This window comes from Rissa tridactyla, chromosome Z (assembly GCF_028500815.1).
Source record: "Rissa tridactyla isolate bRisTri1 chromosome Z, bRisTri1.patW.cur.20221130, whole genome shotgun sequence".
NCBI lineage: Eukaryota > Metazoa > Chordata > Aves > Charadriiformes > Laridae > Rissa > Rissa tridactyla.
In genome coordinates this window covers 58,525,037-58,543,254 of record NC_071497.1, presented here as the reverse complement: position 1 = coordinate 58,543,254, position 18,218 = coordinate 58,525,037, and the positions used below count along the sequence as shown (strand labels likewise).

The 18,218-nt window shown below is 39.3% G+C and overlaps 1 protein-coding gene across 1 annotated transcript in view; it reads right to left on the bottom strand.

Moving 5' to 3' along the window:
- The window catches only part of PGM5 (phosphoglucomutase 5), an 80,427-nt gene that overhangs the window by 49,078 nt on the left and 13,131 nt on the right, over window positions 1-18,218 (bottom strand). The window contains exons 4-6 of the mRNA XM_054184707.1: window positions 16,402-16,527; window positions 13,312-13,502; window positions 12,248-12,402 (exon numbers count right to left, since the gene is read on the bottom strand). Of these exons, the coding sequence (XP_054040682.1) occupies window positions 12,248-12,402; window positions 13,312-13,502; window positions 16,402-16,527 (472 nt within the window). The remainder of the gene's footprint in view (window positions 1-12,247; window positions 12,403-13,311; window positions 13,503-16,401; window positions 16,528-18,218) is intronic.

Here is an 18,218-nt window from a genome sequence, read left to right as displayed (position 1 = left end):
ACAGTCTTAGAGAGATCTTCTTCAAAACACCTAGAATGTAAAGAACAATCTCATGTCTTCTCAATTTGTAAACAAACTAAGTAATTTAGCAGACGATTATACTTTTGTACACATAAGAATTAGAATTTTATACATTTTGGTTTGAAATTCTGTGCCGGAAAGGTTTTCTTTGAAATCAGCAGGAAGACTTCTCCATGAGGGTCACCCATGTACAAAAAATCCCTTGATGGGAGAGGTTGCTCCTGGGCTGATACCAGCTGTGCTGTTCAGAACTGCCAAAACATGTTCAGACATGCTAATCCACGTGGGAGCATTTCTAGGTCGAAGCCCAAAATAAGACTGCATAAGCCCTTGAAAGAAAAGGAGCCTTTATTTTAAATGTTCTTTTAGCAGTCACAAAGTCTTCTGTAACCAGCTTGCTGTAAACTTCCTCAGATTGTTTTATGTAAAACACTTTTGGACTTTTTTATCAGGACATTTGTAGGAATTCCTGTTGTTTATTCACAGCTGCATACTTTCTGAGATATAACAGATGCAGCACTAAGAAAACTGTGGACCTTCTGTTACCCAACATCTGTGTATTGCACAGTGCAAGGCCTGCTCAGGACGTTTTGCAAAAAGTTTATTTTTCTCAGGTAGTTTTTCACATGTGGCACATTAAGACCAGAAAAAAGTCTTGTTAGTGAGAACTGCAAATAAACATATTTCTTAATAAGAGTCAAGCAAGTTTACAGGATATATTTATGTTCCAAGCACCAAATCTTGCTCTGTCTAATTTTGGTGGACAAACCGACCTCATGTACAGCCAAAGCTTAAGCTGCAAACGGAGCACTGCATAGTTTTCAACTCACCTCTTCCTTTTAAATGAAGAGAGCTTTCAATACACCTTTCTGCCCTCAGTCCTGAAAGCTGCAGATGGCACAAACAATGAACCTGCTCATTTTAGGGTAAGCAGCTCTACCTGTCTACTCCAGGCACTGGCCAGAGTGCAACCAACTATGAAGGAGAGTAAGAGTTGTATGTTGTGTAAGGCTGCTCTGCAGCCTGTCATTCTTAAGATGCATACCTATTCATATCTATTCATTCTCATCTGGAAAGTTCAAAAGTATGCAACGCATTGAGAGAGGTTCATTCTCATCTTTGACTAAGAAAGTATCTGAGAGTCTGGCTGCTGCTGTCCTGTTAAAAGTGTTAAGAATAAACACTTACCCCACATACATACAAAATGTGGCCTGCCATGACCACAGTGAGCAGCACTTTTTCACCAGGGCAGGCTAGGATAGTGAAACACTGGATAGCCAAGAATACGATGGGCTTGCAACAGTGAAATACACTACACTGTACTAAAGCATACCAAATCCAGCATCAAGGAAAATACAAAGCAGAGGAAGACATCTCCTTAAAGATATCCTTCAAAATATTTGCAATGACCGGTCACCTCCACTGCTTAAAAAAACATACAGAGATGAAAGCGTAACAGCTAGATTACAAGCACATTGTAGAAATAAATCTAAGAGGCACAGCTAATGAAAGGACATCAATGCCTTGTAATGACAGTTGGGTTTTTTCCCTCCAAAAAGCTTTTTAAACATGTCATAACTGTGTAAATAAAACATTTAGCTGCATAACGTATTTGAAAGCTGTTAGAGAAAAACTACCGTTCTTCACTAGATATACAAGTATACAGAGGCCACAAATGCCTATTTTTAATATTGTGATGTAATTTTAAAAATAACAAATCCTGAACAAATTTCCCATCACAGAGCTCAAGAACTTTGTATTATGCTTCAAACACGTTAAATTATATTCATTAAGGTTTTACGCAGTTGTCCTTCTGCAGCATTCCAGAACAGAACTTGTTCTTCTGCTCCACCTAATTTAAAAACTGCTTGTACATGACATGGACTCAGTTTGACAGAGGTGTCCTAAAAAATTCACAGCAAGCCTATTCCAGATAAGAGCAAGTGAGACTGACTTATCCTACTGAAGGAAGATAAAACGAGCGAGGTCACGACTAGCATAACTTGAACAAATCACAGTCAGAGTGAATGCAGTATCAACCCTGTAGAAAGACGTATTTATATCTTGGAGATGTCTTTATGTTGGAAGAATCTCTTACAACTCAACAGTAAAGGACATTCATGTAGAGAAAGAAATACACAGAGCCTATCCCGCTTCTGGCACAAATTTCTTCATTAAAACAGATGATCAACAATACAGAAGAAAGCAGATGGATGAAAAGAAACAATAAAGTACAGATTCACAAGAAAAGACAGACACACACAGAAGAACCCATGCAGTATTTGTAAATTAAGAATACAAGGGAAAAAATCACAAAGGCACAAGTGGAATGTGGTGTGCTGTTCTCCATGGACAGAGTTTCTTTAACCATTACTGCTTGTTAAACACTGACAAAAGGCCCCACCTACTAATTCATGCAAAAACTTTTTTCAGTGTGTTCACAGAGGAAAGACTAAGCTTTATAGGAAGATGCAGCAGAAGCACTTGTATTGGACGATATACCACTCAACAAAAACATACAGGAAGGGTCAAGTGCTTCAAGAGGAATGCAGGTCTTCTTGGGTTTGTATTCCCTTGTTGAGACCTGCGTTTAGACCATTAACTCACAACAGCACTGTCCTTGCTGGTAGCAGGCCTTCGGTACCATCTGCAGAGGAACAGTCAGCCCTTCTTTCTTCACCTTCCCATCAGTCTGTATCAATTTTTGTGCATTGCTTGAATTTGACATAGCACAGTATGCACTAGCCCACTATTCAAGCTTCGTTATGCCCTTGTGGTTTCTTTCTATTATAACTGCATTTTATTAAATGGCAAAGAGAAATGTTCATTATTTGTTAGCGTAGATAATTTGCTCCTCTAGTGCTTCCAGGTAGGAGTGAGAGACAAAAGCAAATTGACCTAAGCTGAGAATGAAGAGAGGACCTCTTCTTGGGTAATTCCTACCAACCAGCCAATTCCTTGTTTCCTAATTTTCACAATGAGATCGAAACACCTGAAGTGATGTTGCTCCTCTCTAAGCAGTAAGAGAGAGGAACTCATCTGATACTAATGAGTAAGCAGAAATTCAACATTTGCCATAACTGGGCAAACTTCGCTAAGTAGCTGGGCAAAATAGTTGCAAGAAGACAGTTAGCTGAATTAATATTTTTCATCCTATCTTTGTGTCATTCATTGCTGCTCATAATGTCTGGGGCTCCTGTCTTAAAGAAACGAGCAAAGCTTCTGGTTGGGCTTCAGACAAAATCGACCCCACTCTAAAACAGCACTGTCAATTTAAGAGTTTCTGGCTGCCATGGTCGGCCTCCCTCCTGCACCCAAGCCAGCCTGTTGACAGCTGCTCACACCTCTACCCTTCACTGCATGAAGACATTTCTTCAAACAAGTCAGAACAGTCACTGTCACTGCAGGCCCCCTTAAAACCTTCCTCTAGCTGACCAATGAGTGAATGGACAATCAGCAGACAGAACATCGATGTGTCAAAGCTGCAATAAAAGATGGGCTACCAGCTGTAAAGTAACAGGGTGCTGCCTGGTAAAGTGCTTAGCTTTGCTAAGGGTAAGTACAATCAGAGCACCTACATGTAGAAACAAGGTATTAGATAATGCTAGACACAGTACAATTCTCTAAACAGCCCTCTTTTCCCGTACCAACTTGACTGCTATCTTCCACACCCATCCAGCTTCATAATTCCTACAGAAACAGTCTTTATTCGGCCTTGTGATTCTCATATCATAGACCATTAGCTAACATCTCAGTATTTAATTTCCTTTCCTGTTATGCAGGCATCAGATAAATCAGAATACAAGGATATGAAAAATAATAGTTTGTTGAACATTCCTTTGCTTTCCCCACAAGAAAAAGAACACCAACCTAAGGGTACATATTGCCAAAGAATTGAAGTCTGGGGACGTACTGCCACAATCCTGTTGATGTTGGAGCATATTAAAGCAGATGTTTCCTGTCAAGTTTTACACTCTCCCTACAGTGCATACTAGTGTATTCCAGGAGTCACTTCAAGCAAACACATGTAAATGCTAAACATCTTGAGTGAATTCTCTCGTAACCCACCACTCCATTTGTTAATGTTGTATTTCTAAGCAAAATTTAAATCATCTGCATTATTGCTTCCTTCTGTTTAATAATGCACTGTGAAAAACTATTAAACAACACACCATCATAATGCACACAAGTGAACAAAGCATCAGATTTTCTAAATCCTTTCTTTCAAGTACTAAGAATGATTTTTTTTTTATAGCTAAGGAAAAGTTCTAGTACAATGATTTAGGTTAAACTGTGGCCACACAATATGGAGGCACCATAAGAAGAGGTGCCTTTGCTCTCCAGCATAGACTTCAGGAGAGAGGCCCATGACCTCAGAAGACAGTGGCCAAGTGGACAGGAATTGATCCAATTCCCCCACATGACAGTTACTCTTATTACCAAGGTCCAGATGCAGCCCAAAAGAGACAGTTGGGTACACTACAATAAAAAGATTCACTTTGTAGACACAAACCAAATTACACCTTTCGGACAACAGTGGGGCTCTGAGGACCAAAGAAGCGCTGTTCCAGAGACATTGTGATCACAACATCAAATACAATGAAGCAGGAGAGCCAGGAAGATGATCAGAGGGTTAGAGCACCTCTTCTATGAGGACAGGCTGAGAGAGTTGGGGTTGTTCAGCCTGGAGAAGGGAGGACTCCAGGGAGACCTAATAGCGGCCCTTCGGTATCTGAAGGAGGCCTACAAGAAAGCCAGAGAGGGACTTTTTACAAGAGCATGTGGTGATAGGACAAGGGCTAATGGCTTCAAAGGGGAAGAAGGTAGATTTAGATTAGATATTAGGAAGACATTTTTCACTATGAGGGTGGTGAGGCACTGGAACAGGTTGCCCAGAGACGTTGTGGATGCCCCATCCCTGGAGGTGTTCAAGGCAAGGCTGGATGGGGCTTTGAGCAGGTCTAGTGGAAGGTTTCCCTGCCCATGGAACTAGGTTGGAACTAGGTGATCTTTAAGGTCACTTCCAACCCAAACCATTCTATGATTCTATGCCTAGCAAAATCTATCTTTCTCTCATGAAAAATAATTAAGGCATGCTCATATACAAGATCCTTTTCACCATCATTATCTTTGTTTCCCTACTCTGTTAACCACCATTGGGAAAAGATTCCTAAGCATTTCAATTTTTTATAGAGTAGTGACAGTATTATTAAATCCTAGCTAGATGTGCCTGAAGTTAGTATTTCTTAACTTCTAAGAATATTGAGACCTATCAAGTAGAATACAAGTTTCTTTTCTTTTCCTAGGCACTATTTCTCCTATCACACTCATCTACTATTACAAATGTTGCCATTTCCTTTTCAATCACCTTTTAACACAGTTTCTCAATTTCTAGTGTTAGAAATACAGTAAATAAGGAATATCAGAACTCAACATCACAACATAAATATTTTTAAGTACTCTGTCTGTTAAGTGTACTCTCCCTCCCTTGTTAATCAAGTCTTGTTCTCAAGTTCTTGCCCATACTATTATGACATAGAAAACAGTTGGCCCTGAATGTCCTTTTTCTTTATTTATTTCTTCTAACTGACTAACAAAAAAGACTTTTCAAAGTATTATTAGACAACCATTTCCATGGAATTGAATGGTACTATGCATGCACTGAAGGCCAAACCATGACTAACTCAAGCTATCATACTTCAAGATTAAATCTAGCAAGATAAGTGGGCCATGTCTAAGAAACCCATGGATGTAGACTGGTATGAATAAGAACAAAACTTATCACTTAATTTTTGTAAATAAGAAGGTCTGCTATGCATCTATCTCAAATGGAATAAATGCTGATTTGATTGAATGACAGTCTAGATGAGAGAAATATTTAAATATTTAAGGGACATGTTTTAGATGTTGTACTGGGTGTACACGGCAGGGTTGCCAGCGGGGGACTGCAGGGGGCGCGTCTTTGAGGAGAGGCGGGGGCTGCCCCATACTGGACACAGCCAGTTCCAATCAGCTCCAACAGACCCACCACAGGGTACAGCTGAGCCCAGCAGCCACGCTGGTGGCCCCTCTGGGAAAACATACTTAAAAACGTCAAAAAGCTGCCCAGCAGGGAGGACTGAGGAAGAAATGGCCTTGTAAACACCAAGGTCAGAGAAGAAGGAGGGGGAGGAAGAGCTGCTTCAGGTGCTGGAGCAGAGATTACCCTGCAGCCCATGTACAGGACCCACAGTGGAACAGATGGATACTTCCTGACAGCAACTGCAGCCAGTGGAGAGCCCACACTAAAGCAGATTTTTTCCTGAAGGACTGCAGCCCATGACGACAGCCCACGCTGGAGCAGGGGAACAGTGTGAGGAAGAAGGAGTAGCAAAGAGGAGCTGTTACAGACTAACCCCAACCCCATTCCTCATCCCCCTGCACCACTTAGGGTAGAGGAAGTAGAAGAAGAATTAAGGAGTGAAGTTGAACCTGGGAAAAAAGGGCTGAGGATAAGGTGTTAGTTTCATTTGTCCGTTTTCTTTTTCTCACTATCCATATCTATTTTAATCAGCAATAAATTAAATTAATTTTTCTCAAGTCAAGTCTTTTGCCTATGACTGTAATTGGCAAGTGATGTCCCTGCCTTTATCTCAACCCGTGAGCTCTTTCATCCTATTTTCTCCCCCTATTCTGTTGAGGATGGGGAGTGACAGAGTGGCTCGGTGGGTGTCTGGCAGCCAGACAGATAGCCAACATCAACACACCATAAATACTTGGATGCATGTTTTGATGTGCATTTTAGAAGCCTCAAACAAAATCTTTAGCATTGGTATAATCATAGAATCGTAGAATCATAGAATCATTTAGGTTGGAAAAGACCCTTGGGATCATCGAGTCCAACCATCAACCCCACTCTACAAAGTTCTCCCCTACACCATATCCCTTAACACCACATCTAAACAACTCTTAAACACATCCAGGGATGGTGACTCCACCACCTCCCTGGGCAGCCTATTCCAGTGTCTGACCACTCTTTCTGTGAAGAATTTTTTCCTAATGTCCAGCCTAAACCTCCCCTGCTGCAGCTTGAACCCAGTCCCTCTTGTTCTATCGCTAATTACCTGTGAGAAGAGACCAGCACCAACCTCTCTACAATGTCCTTTCAAGTAGCTGTAGAGAGCGATGAGGTCTCCCCTCAGCCTCCTCTTCCTTAAACTAAACAGTCCCAGCTCCTCCAATCGCCCCTCATAAGATTTATTCTCCAGGCCCTTCACCAGCTTCGTTGCCCTCCTCTGCACTTGCTCCAGCACCTCAATCTCTCTCTTGTATTGAGGTGCCCAGAACTGGACACAATACTCAAGGTGTGGCCTCACCAGTGCTGAGTACAGGGGGACGATCACCTCCCTCCTTCTGCTGGTCACACTATTTCTAATACAAGCCAGGATGGCATTGGCCCTCTTGGCCACCTGGACACACTGCTGGCTCATGTTCAGCCGCTTGTCAATTAGAACCCCCAGAATCAGAACTAATCAGAAATAACTAATAACTAATCAATAACTCTAACTAATAACTAGTCAGAAATAGTTAATAGTAAAAAGCAGCTTTGGAAGGTTATGCAAACTGGATAGATTACAGCTAACATTAGATGACAATCTGTAACATTTCACTCAAAACTTTTTACTCATTTAATTAAAATCACTATTCAGAAGTTATTTAGGATTTTTTTAATGGATTTAATTCCATTTTAACCAATACCCACAAGCTTTCACTGTCACATGTTTCACTCACCTTAACAATTCATACTTTCTACTGTAACTAGCACTATGTAACACAAGAGCCGCCTTCTACAGACAAGAGTGAGGTGAGGGATCAGTGAGAGTCTCAAGCAAGGAAGACTCACCCTAAGTAGAGAAGGAACATATTGGGGAACACTTAAACTAGACAAACAGAAGTCCATGAGATCTCAGGTGCTGAGAGAGCTCGCCAAAGTCTTTGCAAGGCCACTCTTGGTTATCTTCAAAAGGTTCTGGAAATTGAGGGAGCATTCTGCAGACTGAAAGCAAGCAAATACCATTCCTATCTTCAAGAAGAGCAATAGAAAACATCTAAACAACTACAAACCAGTCAGCCTCACCTTAATCCCTGGTAAGGTGACGAAGCAACTAATCTGGAAATCATTCCAAAGTCATGGACGACAAGAAGGTCCTCCATGAGTAGAAAGGCATGGAGTTACAAAGAGGAAATCATGCCTGACCAACCGGATTGCCTTCTACAACAAGGTGACTGGCTCACTGAATGAGGGGAGAGCAGTGGGTATTGTCTATATCGACTTTAACAAGGTTTTCAAGTTTCTCTCCTGTAACACCCTCACAGACAAAATGATGAAACATAGAATAGGTAAGTTGACAGTGAGGTGGTTTGAAAACTGGCGGAATTACAAGGCTCAAACGGTTGTGATCAGCAGCACAAAATCCAGCCGGAAGCCAGTCACCAGGATTGACTCCCATAGGTCGATACTATGGCCAATATTGTTTATCATCTTCATTAATGACCTGGACAACAGGGCAGCGCACACCCTCAGCAAGTTTACAGATGATACAACACTGTAAGGAGTGATATACTAGATGGCTGTGCTGCCATTTAGAGGCATTCAGCAGGCTGGAGAAATTGGCAACCAGGAACCTCATGGAAGTCAACACAGGGTGATGCCAAGCCCTACACACGAGGAGGAATAATCCCTGTCACCAATACATACTGGGGACCAAACAGCTGGATAGCAGCTCTTCAGAAAAGGATGTGAGGTCCTGGCGGACCATGAGTTGACTGTAAACCAGGAATAAGCTCTTAAGTCAAAGAAGGCCAACAACATCCTGGGTAGCATTAGAAAAGCATAGCTAATGGGTAAAGGGAATTGATCCTTCCTCACTACTCATCACTGATGAGAAAATCTGGCGTCCTGAGTCTAGTTCTGGGCTCCCCAGAAAGATATGGACCTACTGGAGCAGTTCTAGCAAAGGGCCACAAAGATGACTAGGGGATTGGAGCAGTAGGAGAGGCTGAGAGAGATGGGATGCTAAATCTCAAAGAGAGATTCTTATCTTATCTTATGTACATAAGATAAGATAATTTATGTACATAAATCTTATCAATGTACATAAATACCCATTGGGGGGTGGAGGAAGGAAGGAAGATAGAGACAGTCTTCTAATGGTGCCCAGTGACAGGACAAGACACAATGGGCATGAACTGAAATTCTGGAGATTTTGTTTCTACTTATGAAAATACTTTTCTCCTCTGAGAGTGAAATACTGGCACAAGTTGCCCAGGAAGACTGTGGAGTCTCCATCCTTGGATATACGCAAAACCCAAGCAGACGTGGCTCTTAGCAACCCACTATAGTTCACCCTGCTTTGAACCAGGGTGAACTAGATGATGTACAAGCATCCTTTCCAGCCTCTGCTGCTCTGTGACTACTTCCTTCTTTTCTGAAAGAATTAATATTTTTAGTACACTTTTTAAATTAACTTTTTAACACTTTCTTTCCAGTGCATGAGCCTGAAGCATGAGCTTTATAGGCAGATATACAAAGGGGTTCTGTGACAATTGTCCCTGGGGCAGATAAGACTAGTCCATCAGAAAGGAATAAAAGGGATCAAGAAACAAAAAGGACAATAGATTTAAAGCATACACTTGTAAACAGTAACCTGAAACCTCCTGCAGGACTTAAGCAAGCTGTGTTTTCCATTCTTTTCTGAATTTTCTCCTCAGAGCACAAAATATTTTCCTTACTGATTTCACTATACTGCAGGTGAGACATGCTGCAACAAACACTGAGAGGATCCCTAAACAACATGCTGACTAGTATCAGACATCACATTCTGGAAAAGAATGGAATTCCCTTCCTATTGCAGAAGAGCAGATTGAGGTTTTAGAATTTTTATACTAAGCCCTATACTGGTGTGTTAATTTCACACAGAAGTTCTTATTCTTGCTTTTTTCTTTTTCCCTCATTGTACTGGGAATATTCTTGTTCTTCCAAAAGGCTCTTTTTTTTTTTTCCTTGCAGGTTGGCTAGTTAGTTCATAGGAATGGAATCATGAATGCCTTACACATATTCTTTTACACCCACTGCCCCACTGTAAGATTTTGCTGACACTAGTGGAACTGTCCCTTACGTTTATAGATACATGAAATTGGAATTCAGTTCAACATGAAACCTATACTGAGAATCAACCTCTCTGTTATCCGCTCCTTCAAGCAATATATTGTATTTCAGGCAATGACATTCTACTATTTTACTGGAAAATTCCTCTTATAGACAACCATCTTTCCTGGAAGTTCAGCAGTTCCTTATAGTGGGCTTCACTGGGAATCCTGGAAAACACGATGGCTGAATAATTTGTGCAGTGAACCTCTAAGGAAGTCATTTATTATACTCCTTTCTGTGATCCAATCCATGTAGCTAGCCGTTATACAGGAAAATTGACTTGCTTAAGATGAACTACTGCATGTGATTTCAGGCCTAAGTGGGGCTCCTTAGTGAGTGAGTTCAGCACTGGCACTCAGAAGTTACACAGGTTACAGAATTTTGGCCACCAAAGCATGAGAATACCTGGGCAAGATTATGGCATTTTTACAGAAAATTAAAATTTGGGTATCTGGGATTGTCATGCATGTAAATGAGTCACAAAACAAAACTGAGCAACTTTGAAAACATGTAAAATCTAAAAACATGTAAAATTTACATCTTCCAGAAAACAAAGACAACCACAAAATGAAAGGAAAAAAAAAACAAGTGCAGACAGCATACAGAGAGCAAACTTCGTAATAATAAATATTTGTAAGAATGGCTGGGAAAATATTTACATCCTTGCATCATTATCAATTGCTCAGTTTTATTTAATAATCAGACTTAGCTCCACAGAACTAAATAAGGAAGTAATCACCATCAGACGATCTGTGACCCATAAGGTCAAGTAAACATAATTCAAATAGTCCCAGTGTTATTGAAGGGGACTTCAGCACGTTCATACTTTCTGACATATTTACCGAACTTTAAGAAAGAAGACAGACAAACATATTTAAATGTCACTGTTTCTTCAAGTCTTACAGGAATCCAGATATCCAAAACGAACCTCTGTTTTTGTATTTCAATATAATAGCAACTTTCACTTAAACAATGAGATTTTTGGATCTCTAAACAGAATAAACAAAATACAGCAAACTCTGATCTAACAGTATTTCCTTAACCTAGACCATCCACCTACAAGTAAGGAGTATTTCCCCAAAGACTCTGTCAATCATTAGAGGAAGCTTCTAGCTCCGAATTTAGTAACTTTTAGAAATTTCATGAATAGAGAAGCACGCTAATATCCTTGCTTTTCAAAGAGCAATCAATCTTTTCATACAAGGAACATTTCACTTTAAAATCACTGTTTCCTGATCAGACACATTTAATAGGGGCAGCAGATCATTCCTGTTTTAGCAAAGCTATGCAATCAGATCAACACTGAAACACAGTCGTCTCAGGGAATGCTCTTTCCACACAGAATATATAAGGCAATAACATTTAGCTTAATCCTTTTATGCTGATATTTACAGAACATTTAGTCCTGGCTGAGGCTTGTTCAAAATTCAGCTGCTAACACAGGATGCACATTCAGCAAATCTTTTAAGAGCAGACTGGACTTGGCAGAAATAGCTTAGGTATTCTTTTAACCTGCCTTGGAACTGGGAATGGAGTTCATAACTTCTTGCAGTCCCTTCTGGGACATTTTCTGTCATAATAGATGATATAGTTCAGCTGCCTAAAATAAGGGAGGGGGTTTGTTGGGTTTTTTTTAATGCTGGTTTAGTACTGAGTTGATACTTTATCTGTTTTAAACTTCCATGACTTTCCTAAGAAGGGATGCTAGATTAGGCTGTAAACCATGCTAAGAAAAAGAGTGAAGTTATTTTCAAAAGGAATTACCAGACAAGCGTTAGTGCTCTTAAAAAGATTTAACCTATTTATTTCTTTTCCAGGATGACTTAAACTATTTTCATCCAAGTAAAGGTTGGTAAAATTGGTCTAGGTAAGATCCAAATATCGTTGAAACTAGTTAAAACAACGAAGCACATAAAGATTGTGAAAATTAGAAGCTCTTATCAAATGACTTCACAATTTTGGTACTGCTAAGGAGAACAAAACAAGGAAATAAGTAGTGTAATGGCCAAGGTGATACAAATAAATGTTTAATCTTACTTGTCAAGGGCTGTGCTGGTAGGCATGCTCCTACCAAATCCTCGGACTCCCATCTGACAGAAGTATGGAATGCAAGACAGATTGGCAGCAATTATAGCCAATGAATCTGATGCGTTAACAAAGAAACCATTTTGTCCAAGGATCATGTAGCGGTCCTGGAGAAGACAAGAAATTAAAAAAGGCATTTTAAATCCTATGTTTTGGTAATTTCTTTTATTAGATCCACCACAGATAGGGAAAAAGAACGGGCTTTGGGTTTACTCGCATCCCTCTTCAGGCAAAATAATTTATTGGCATCATCCTGGCAGGCATATAATCTCACTGTCACACCAGCCCTCCCTCCAGCCTTGCAAATCAAAGTTCGAGATCAGTCCGTAGTAGCTTCAGTCAGCCTCCTACATGCTACTTCAGCAGGTCTGTTCCTGCCAGGGAATGCTTGTGTAGGAGAATCTTTTTGCCAATGACACACACTATGCAGGGAGTAGGAGGGTGTTTTGTGTTTACTGACATCAGAAAACTGTTCTGTTCTGTTCCTCAGAAGCTTTTAATCTTTCTCCCACCCTGTCAGGGCAGAAAGCTGTTTCTGTAATACTTTGCTGTTTATAATGCTGATAATATGGCATTAAAAACAAATTTTAAACAAACAGAGATTATGATCCAGTGCTTTATTTAGCTAAAAAAATTCCTCAATTTACAATGTTGACCAAAAGGGACTTAACTTAGTTAATACTTACTGTGACAAGTCCATTTCATCTATATATGCTGTCTCTTCCTAACCAGGGAATAAAAGTGTTACACCAGTACAAGATAAAACCAGCCTAATATTTAAAGAATTCTCATTCTGGATCCAAATCCTGCTCAATTTGCAGTCATCTGCAGAGACAACTTACAACATATGTGTCTGATTTATGCGTTGCAAATGCTGTCATCTGTACCTGAAAGTAATATCCTTTATGCTTTGAGGGCTTACTGAAAAGCAAATAAATTATACTTACGTGTCCCATACCTGACCCCAGACAAAATAACAACTATGGTGAAACCTCCAGACAGATCAAAATACTTACTCCGTCAGCATCAAAAGCAGCTCCAAATCCATACTCTCCGCCTCTCATAGCCTCCAGTAAGGCAGTTGCATATGTTAAATTGGGATCAGGAGGCTGTCCGCCAAAATCCTCCAGAGGAATACAGTTTATGGCAGAATTTGCAGGAGCTCCCAATTCATCACACAGGATTCTTCTCACATAAGGTCCCATAACTGCAAAAACAGAAATCTGCCGTGCAATCACAAAAGCGTATGCTTGACATCCAAATTTTTCACAGCACCATAGAGACTTGATACAAAACATATTTTCAGCAATTCTATACATCTGTCCAAGCAAAAAAACCCAAACTATTATTTCACAGAGAAGTATGTGATTGTCCCTCAGTAAACAACCAGTTGGCAATTCAGCACTAAAAAACAGTTTCTCACTAGTGGAAGTGAAAAGGGTAATCACTGAATGAGGAAAGATACAAGTTTTCTTTACGCACTATTAAGTAAAGAAATTATCACACACATAGGGGGTATTTTTTTCACTGGAATAAAAATAAGATTCTGTTCCATGTGTCCTGGAATGCAAACAACAGTTTAACACATAAGAGCAAGGAAAGTAAACAACAGGGGAATACAAATGGCAAATAAACTTACCTCAACATTCCAATTCATATTAAAATTATAACTGGTTTGTCCACCAAAGAATTTTATCACATTTTGGTTACTACCGTGTAGGTAATAAATAAAAACTTTCTCAAAAACTAACTTCAAAATAACTTCTTTATTTTGTTAAAGGTATGGCCAACTAAGACCCCAGCTCATGCTATTATATATCACAAGGATTATATGCAAAGCTGTTGGGTATCCCAAAACATCACACAGGTTCATTTTGGAGCAGCATCTTATTTCACCTGCGTTCCAGATTAACATCTGGACTTTTTCTTTCTGTCCTGACAGGAACTTCCCATCCTTATTTTAACCACTGAATGAAAGTACGTACTCTTCTATCCTCTAACCAATGAATTTTCATTTTAAACAACTGTACGGAATATTTTCTAAGTATTAATAGCAAATTTCTATCATTTCAGTCCAGAAATAAAAGGATCCTGAATACATATGCACCTTGAAATGCAGTCAGTATCAAACCGTCCAGAACATTGTTCAACCCCACAATCAAATCTTTTCCTTCCATGGAGAAACTGCAATGCTCGCTGTGTATGAAATCTACACTTGTGCACTGGGCGGCTGAACAGACACTCACAACTGACTGAGCTCTCTGCATCCCCGAGGCAGGTGTGAACACGTCACTCAGAGGTAAAAAATTCATGAGTGATTGCTCGCTCTCTCTTTCTCCTGCCTTACTCCCAAATCTTGCTACCTGTAGCAACTATAACCCAAGATAAAACTATGTGAGAAACTTGCATTCAAGAAAATTTAGATGCTAATTCTGTAAAATACACAGTAAACAATTATTAAAGTTCTTACCAAGAGTAGACTCCTGACAAATTATTCTTTTCTATGCCAATGTTAAACTACCGATGTCTAAAAGCATATTCCACAGTTGCAGAGCTAAAACAATCTTCAGAAGACAGTTTGTCCACGTACACATGTGGTCCTCTCTAATGTTCTAATATTGTGGCTGGTGACTACTTTTGGCTAATGCATCTCATCAAGAAAGTCTTTTGATCTGATGCCACCAAAAGAAGGACAAATCCCAACTGTCTTTGGTAGATTGCTCCAGTGGTTATTCACCGTTACCCATTTCAATTTTAATTTCTCTGGCCTCAACTTCTCATTGTTGATTCTTTTTGGCATTTTTGGGAATACAAGACTGAGAAATAATTTTTGTCAAAAAACCCATCTTTGTCTGTACAAACAAATATTCTTGTATACACTTATTGTATGTGTACTATGTATTATTGTATGGCTACTTCTCCACCAAGATACAAAGTCGTAAAGGCAATTCTCTATCACCTTGTAAATAAAGTAAACAAAATCAGTTCTTTAAACTTTTTGTGACGCATCAGTTTTTCTAACCATGAGCCGGACTACGCATCTTTTTGACCACGTGTAAAATTTTTCAACACTTAGTTGTAGATCCGGACTCAACTAGCTCTAAACACTAGTTGAGTAACGTTCTCCAGGAGGCAGTGCCTCCCTCACTGCTCCCTCCGCATTGTTCAAGGACATCATCTCCTCTTTTGCCACAGCCTGGCAAATCCAGTGTTCACACTTGGCTGTATGCCCACTATGATCTTTTGCCCCAGCCTGTGAACTGGGTGTTCACACTGACTGTATGCCCACTATGATCTTCTGAACAATGACTATTACACTGTACTAGATAAAATGCTTTACAAAACATTTGTAAGTCTATCCAGCCCCCTTTATGAGTCTGGTTTTGTAATCCCGTTGAAGAATGAAACCTGATTTGTTTGATGGAATTTGTTTTCCATAAGATAATGTTGAATGTCATTATCTGTAGAAATCTTTATTTATTTTTTCATGATGTAGTCTAAAATAGATCTCATACTGATCTATGTTTCCCCAAGTAACAGAGCTTAAAATTTTTAATATTGGCACAAAACTGGTCCCCTTGCTGTCTTCTGTGTCATTTTCTTTCATCTTTCCCCCAGTACACTGAAATTTTTTAACATTTAAAATTAGTGAGACAAAGGTCTCCGCCAACTCTTTAAGGACTCTTGGGTGCAATTTATTCAGACTTAACTAATCTTAAACCATTTAGAATTTAGTCTTAGTAGAGACTGCCTTGTAACCTCCTTGGTTACTGCAACATACTTCATCACCCTCTCATGGCAAGATTACCTCATTCTGCATACTTCCAAATGCAGAAAGAGAACATTTATTGGACACATATGCTTTCACTTCTTTATCAAGAAAGATAGAGCTCTTTGCTTGTTAGCAAGGGACCTAACCCATTGTTAAGATTGCCTTTTTTACTAGTATAATATTCAAATCCTTTCTTATTACCCTTAACCTTACTTAAAAGTCTGACTTTTATATGCTGTACCTTTATTGGGGAACTATTGCAGTGTACCATCTTTACTGGGAAACTATTGCAGTGTACCTGAAATTTATTCCTGATAGCAACTTAAGTTCATACCTCCATTCATGGCATCAATCCTTATTTTAATCTGGTTGGGTCCGGTCAGCAAATTTCTGATCGCATTGAAGTCAAAGATACTTCGAAGGAGATTGAGGTAGATATCCACAGAATCCACGATTTCCACTAGAAAAAACAGGTAGGAAAAAATCACTACAGTTCACACATGGGAAAATAACTCTTTCAGCACACTCCCACCAGCCACACACCTCAACTAAAATCAGAGTGCGCAACCTCTACATGACATGGATTTGTTCTGAAGCCCATAGAGGAAAAGCCAAAGACTTCTGCTGATTTCAGCATGGCAAGCTTTAAGCCTTGCAAAGATCAACAGGTTTGCCTGCTAAAGGACTGTAGAGATAACATAAGCTGACAATTCCTATTTCACTGCAAATATTCATGACAGTAAATTATATCGAAGTACTCTTTATTTATCATTCCTGAAATCACTCAACAGCTTTTCAAACTAAGCAGGTTTCTTCTCAAGAGGATGGAAGACATCCATGCCGAGTTGAAGCCACACATTCTATTCTTCTATCTGACAGCAGTATCTAACTGCATCATTCCATCAGGAGAGACATACAGCCTGTTCTTCTTGGTTTGGGCACCTGAAATATCTGCCTCCAGTTTATTGTCAATCTACCACTACACTTTGGCATTTTGTACCTCACTGATTTAGGGAAGTTAGCCTCAGATACATCTGGTTTTTGCTAAGGTCTTGCTAATTTCAATTCTAAATTCATAAATGCAGAGCACTATATTTTTTCTAGTTCTTTTGGATGTAAAACATTAAACTAAAATGAATTAATGAAACTAAGTCTGTCATAATTAAAACGGTTACCAAACAACTGTGAAAAGCCATGCTCCTCAGTCATCGTGGAACATATTACTTTTCCTGATTAAATTAAAAAGCATATGTTACACAAATGTCTTTTTATCTGGTTAAATGAGTATCTTGAAATATTTTAGTTACAAGTTAAATTATTACTTAGAATATCAGCCAGGTTTCCTCAGACACACTGATCTCACCCTAATGCTCTTCTTTAGGATAACATGAAAATGACACAGACATTTTTTGAGCCTGAGAATAACACTTAGAAAAGATCGTGAAAAGACACTTGAATGAAGAAACCAAAAAAAAAAAAAAAATAGATTCTCAAGACTGAAAAACAACTGTAAAACCTATTTGAAAATAAGTTCATTCTATGGTACATGTTGAAAGTCTCATGGATTCCTTAAAATTACATTACTGCCTATCTTCTATGCCCTGCTCCTTAACGATGTTTAAGTAGGCTCTAAGCTTTACACACATGAACAAATGCCTCAACTTCAGTGGAGCCGCTCGCACATGTTAAGACAATGTGTATGTAGGATTAAAGTCTAAAAATTATTTTAGCTCCTGCCAAACCCAACTGGGTTAACTCTCAGTTCCTCCAACACCTCTGTAGCCTTGATTCACAGCAGTTAGTTGACACAATTGAAAAAGCAGAAGTTTTAAATACATCAGAGAGTATCTTAAAATACTTTTCAAATTATTTTCATTCTTTCTGCACTTTCATTCTGCATTCATACCTGTGTAAACTGTATTTATCATGCACTTGTAAGCGAGTTACATTCATTCAGCAGGGATCCCTGGGAACTCTACTCTCCCAGGATGAAGTGTTCTGGTAAGATGACTGGGAAGTGATTTTTCCTTAGAAAAACATAGAGGCAAATTGCAATTATTTTTAATCTACTTTCATACTACCTGTTGAGGGGAAGGGGTGTCCCATTTTAATTTAGAAAAACAAAATTTGGAGATATTAAAAAGCTGAGAA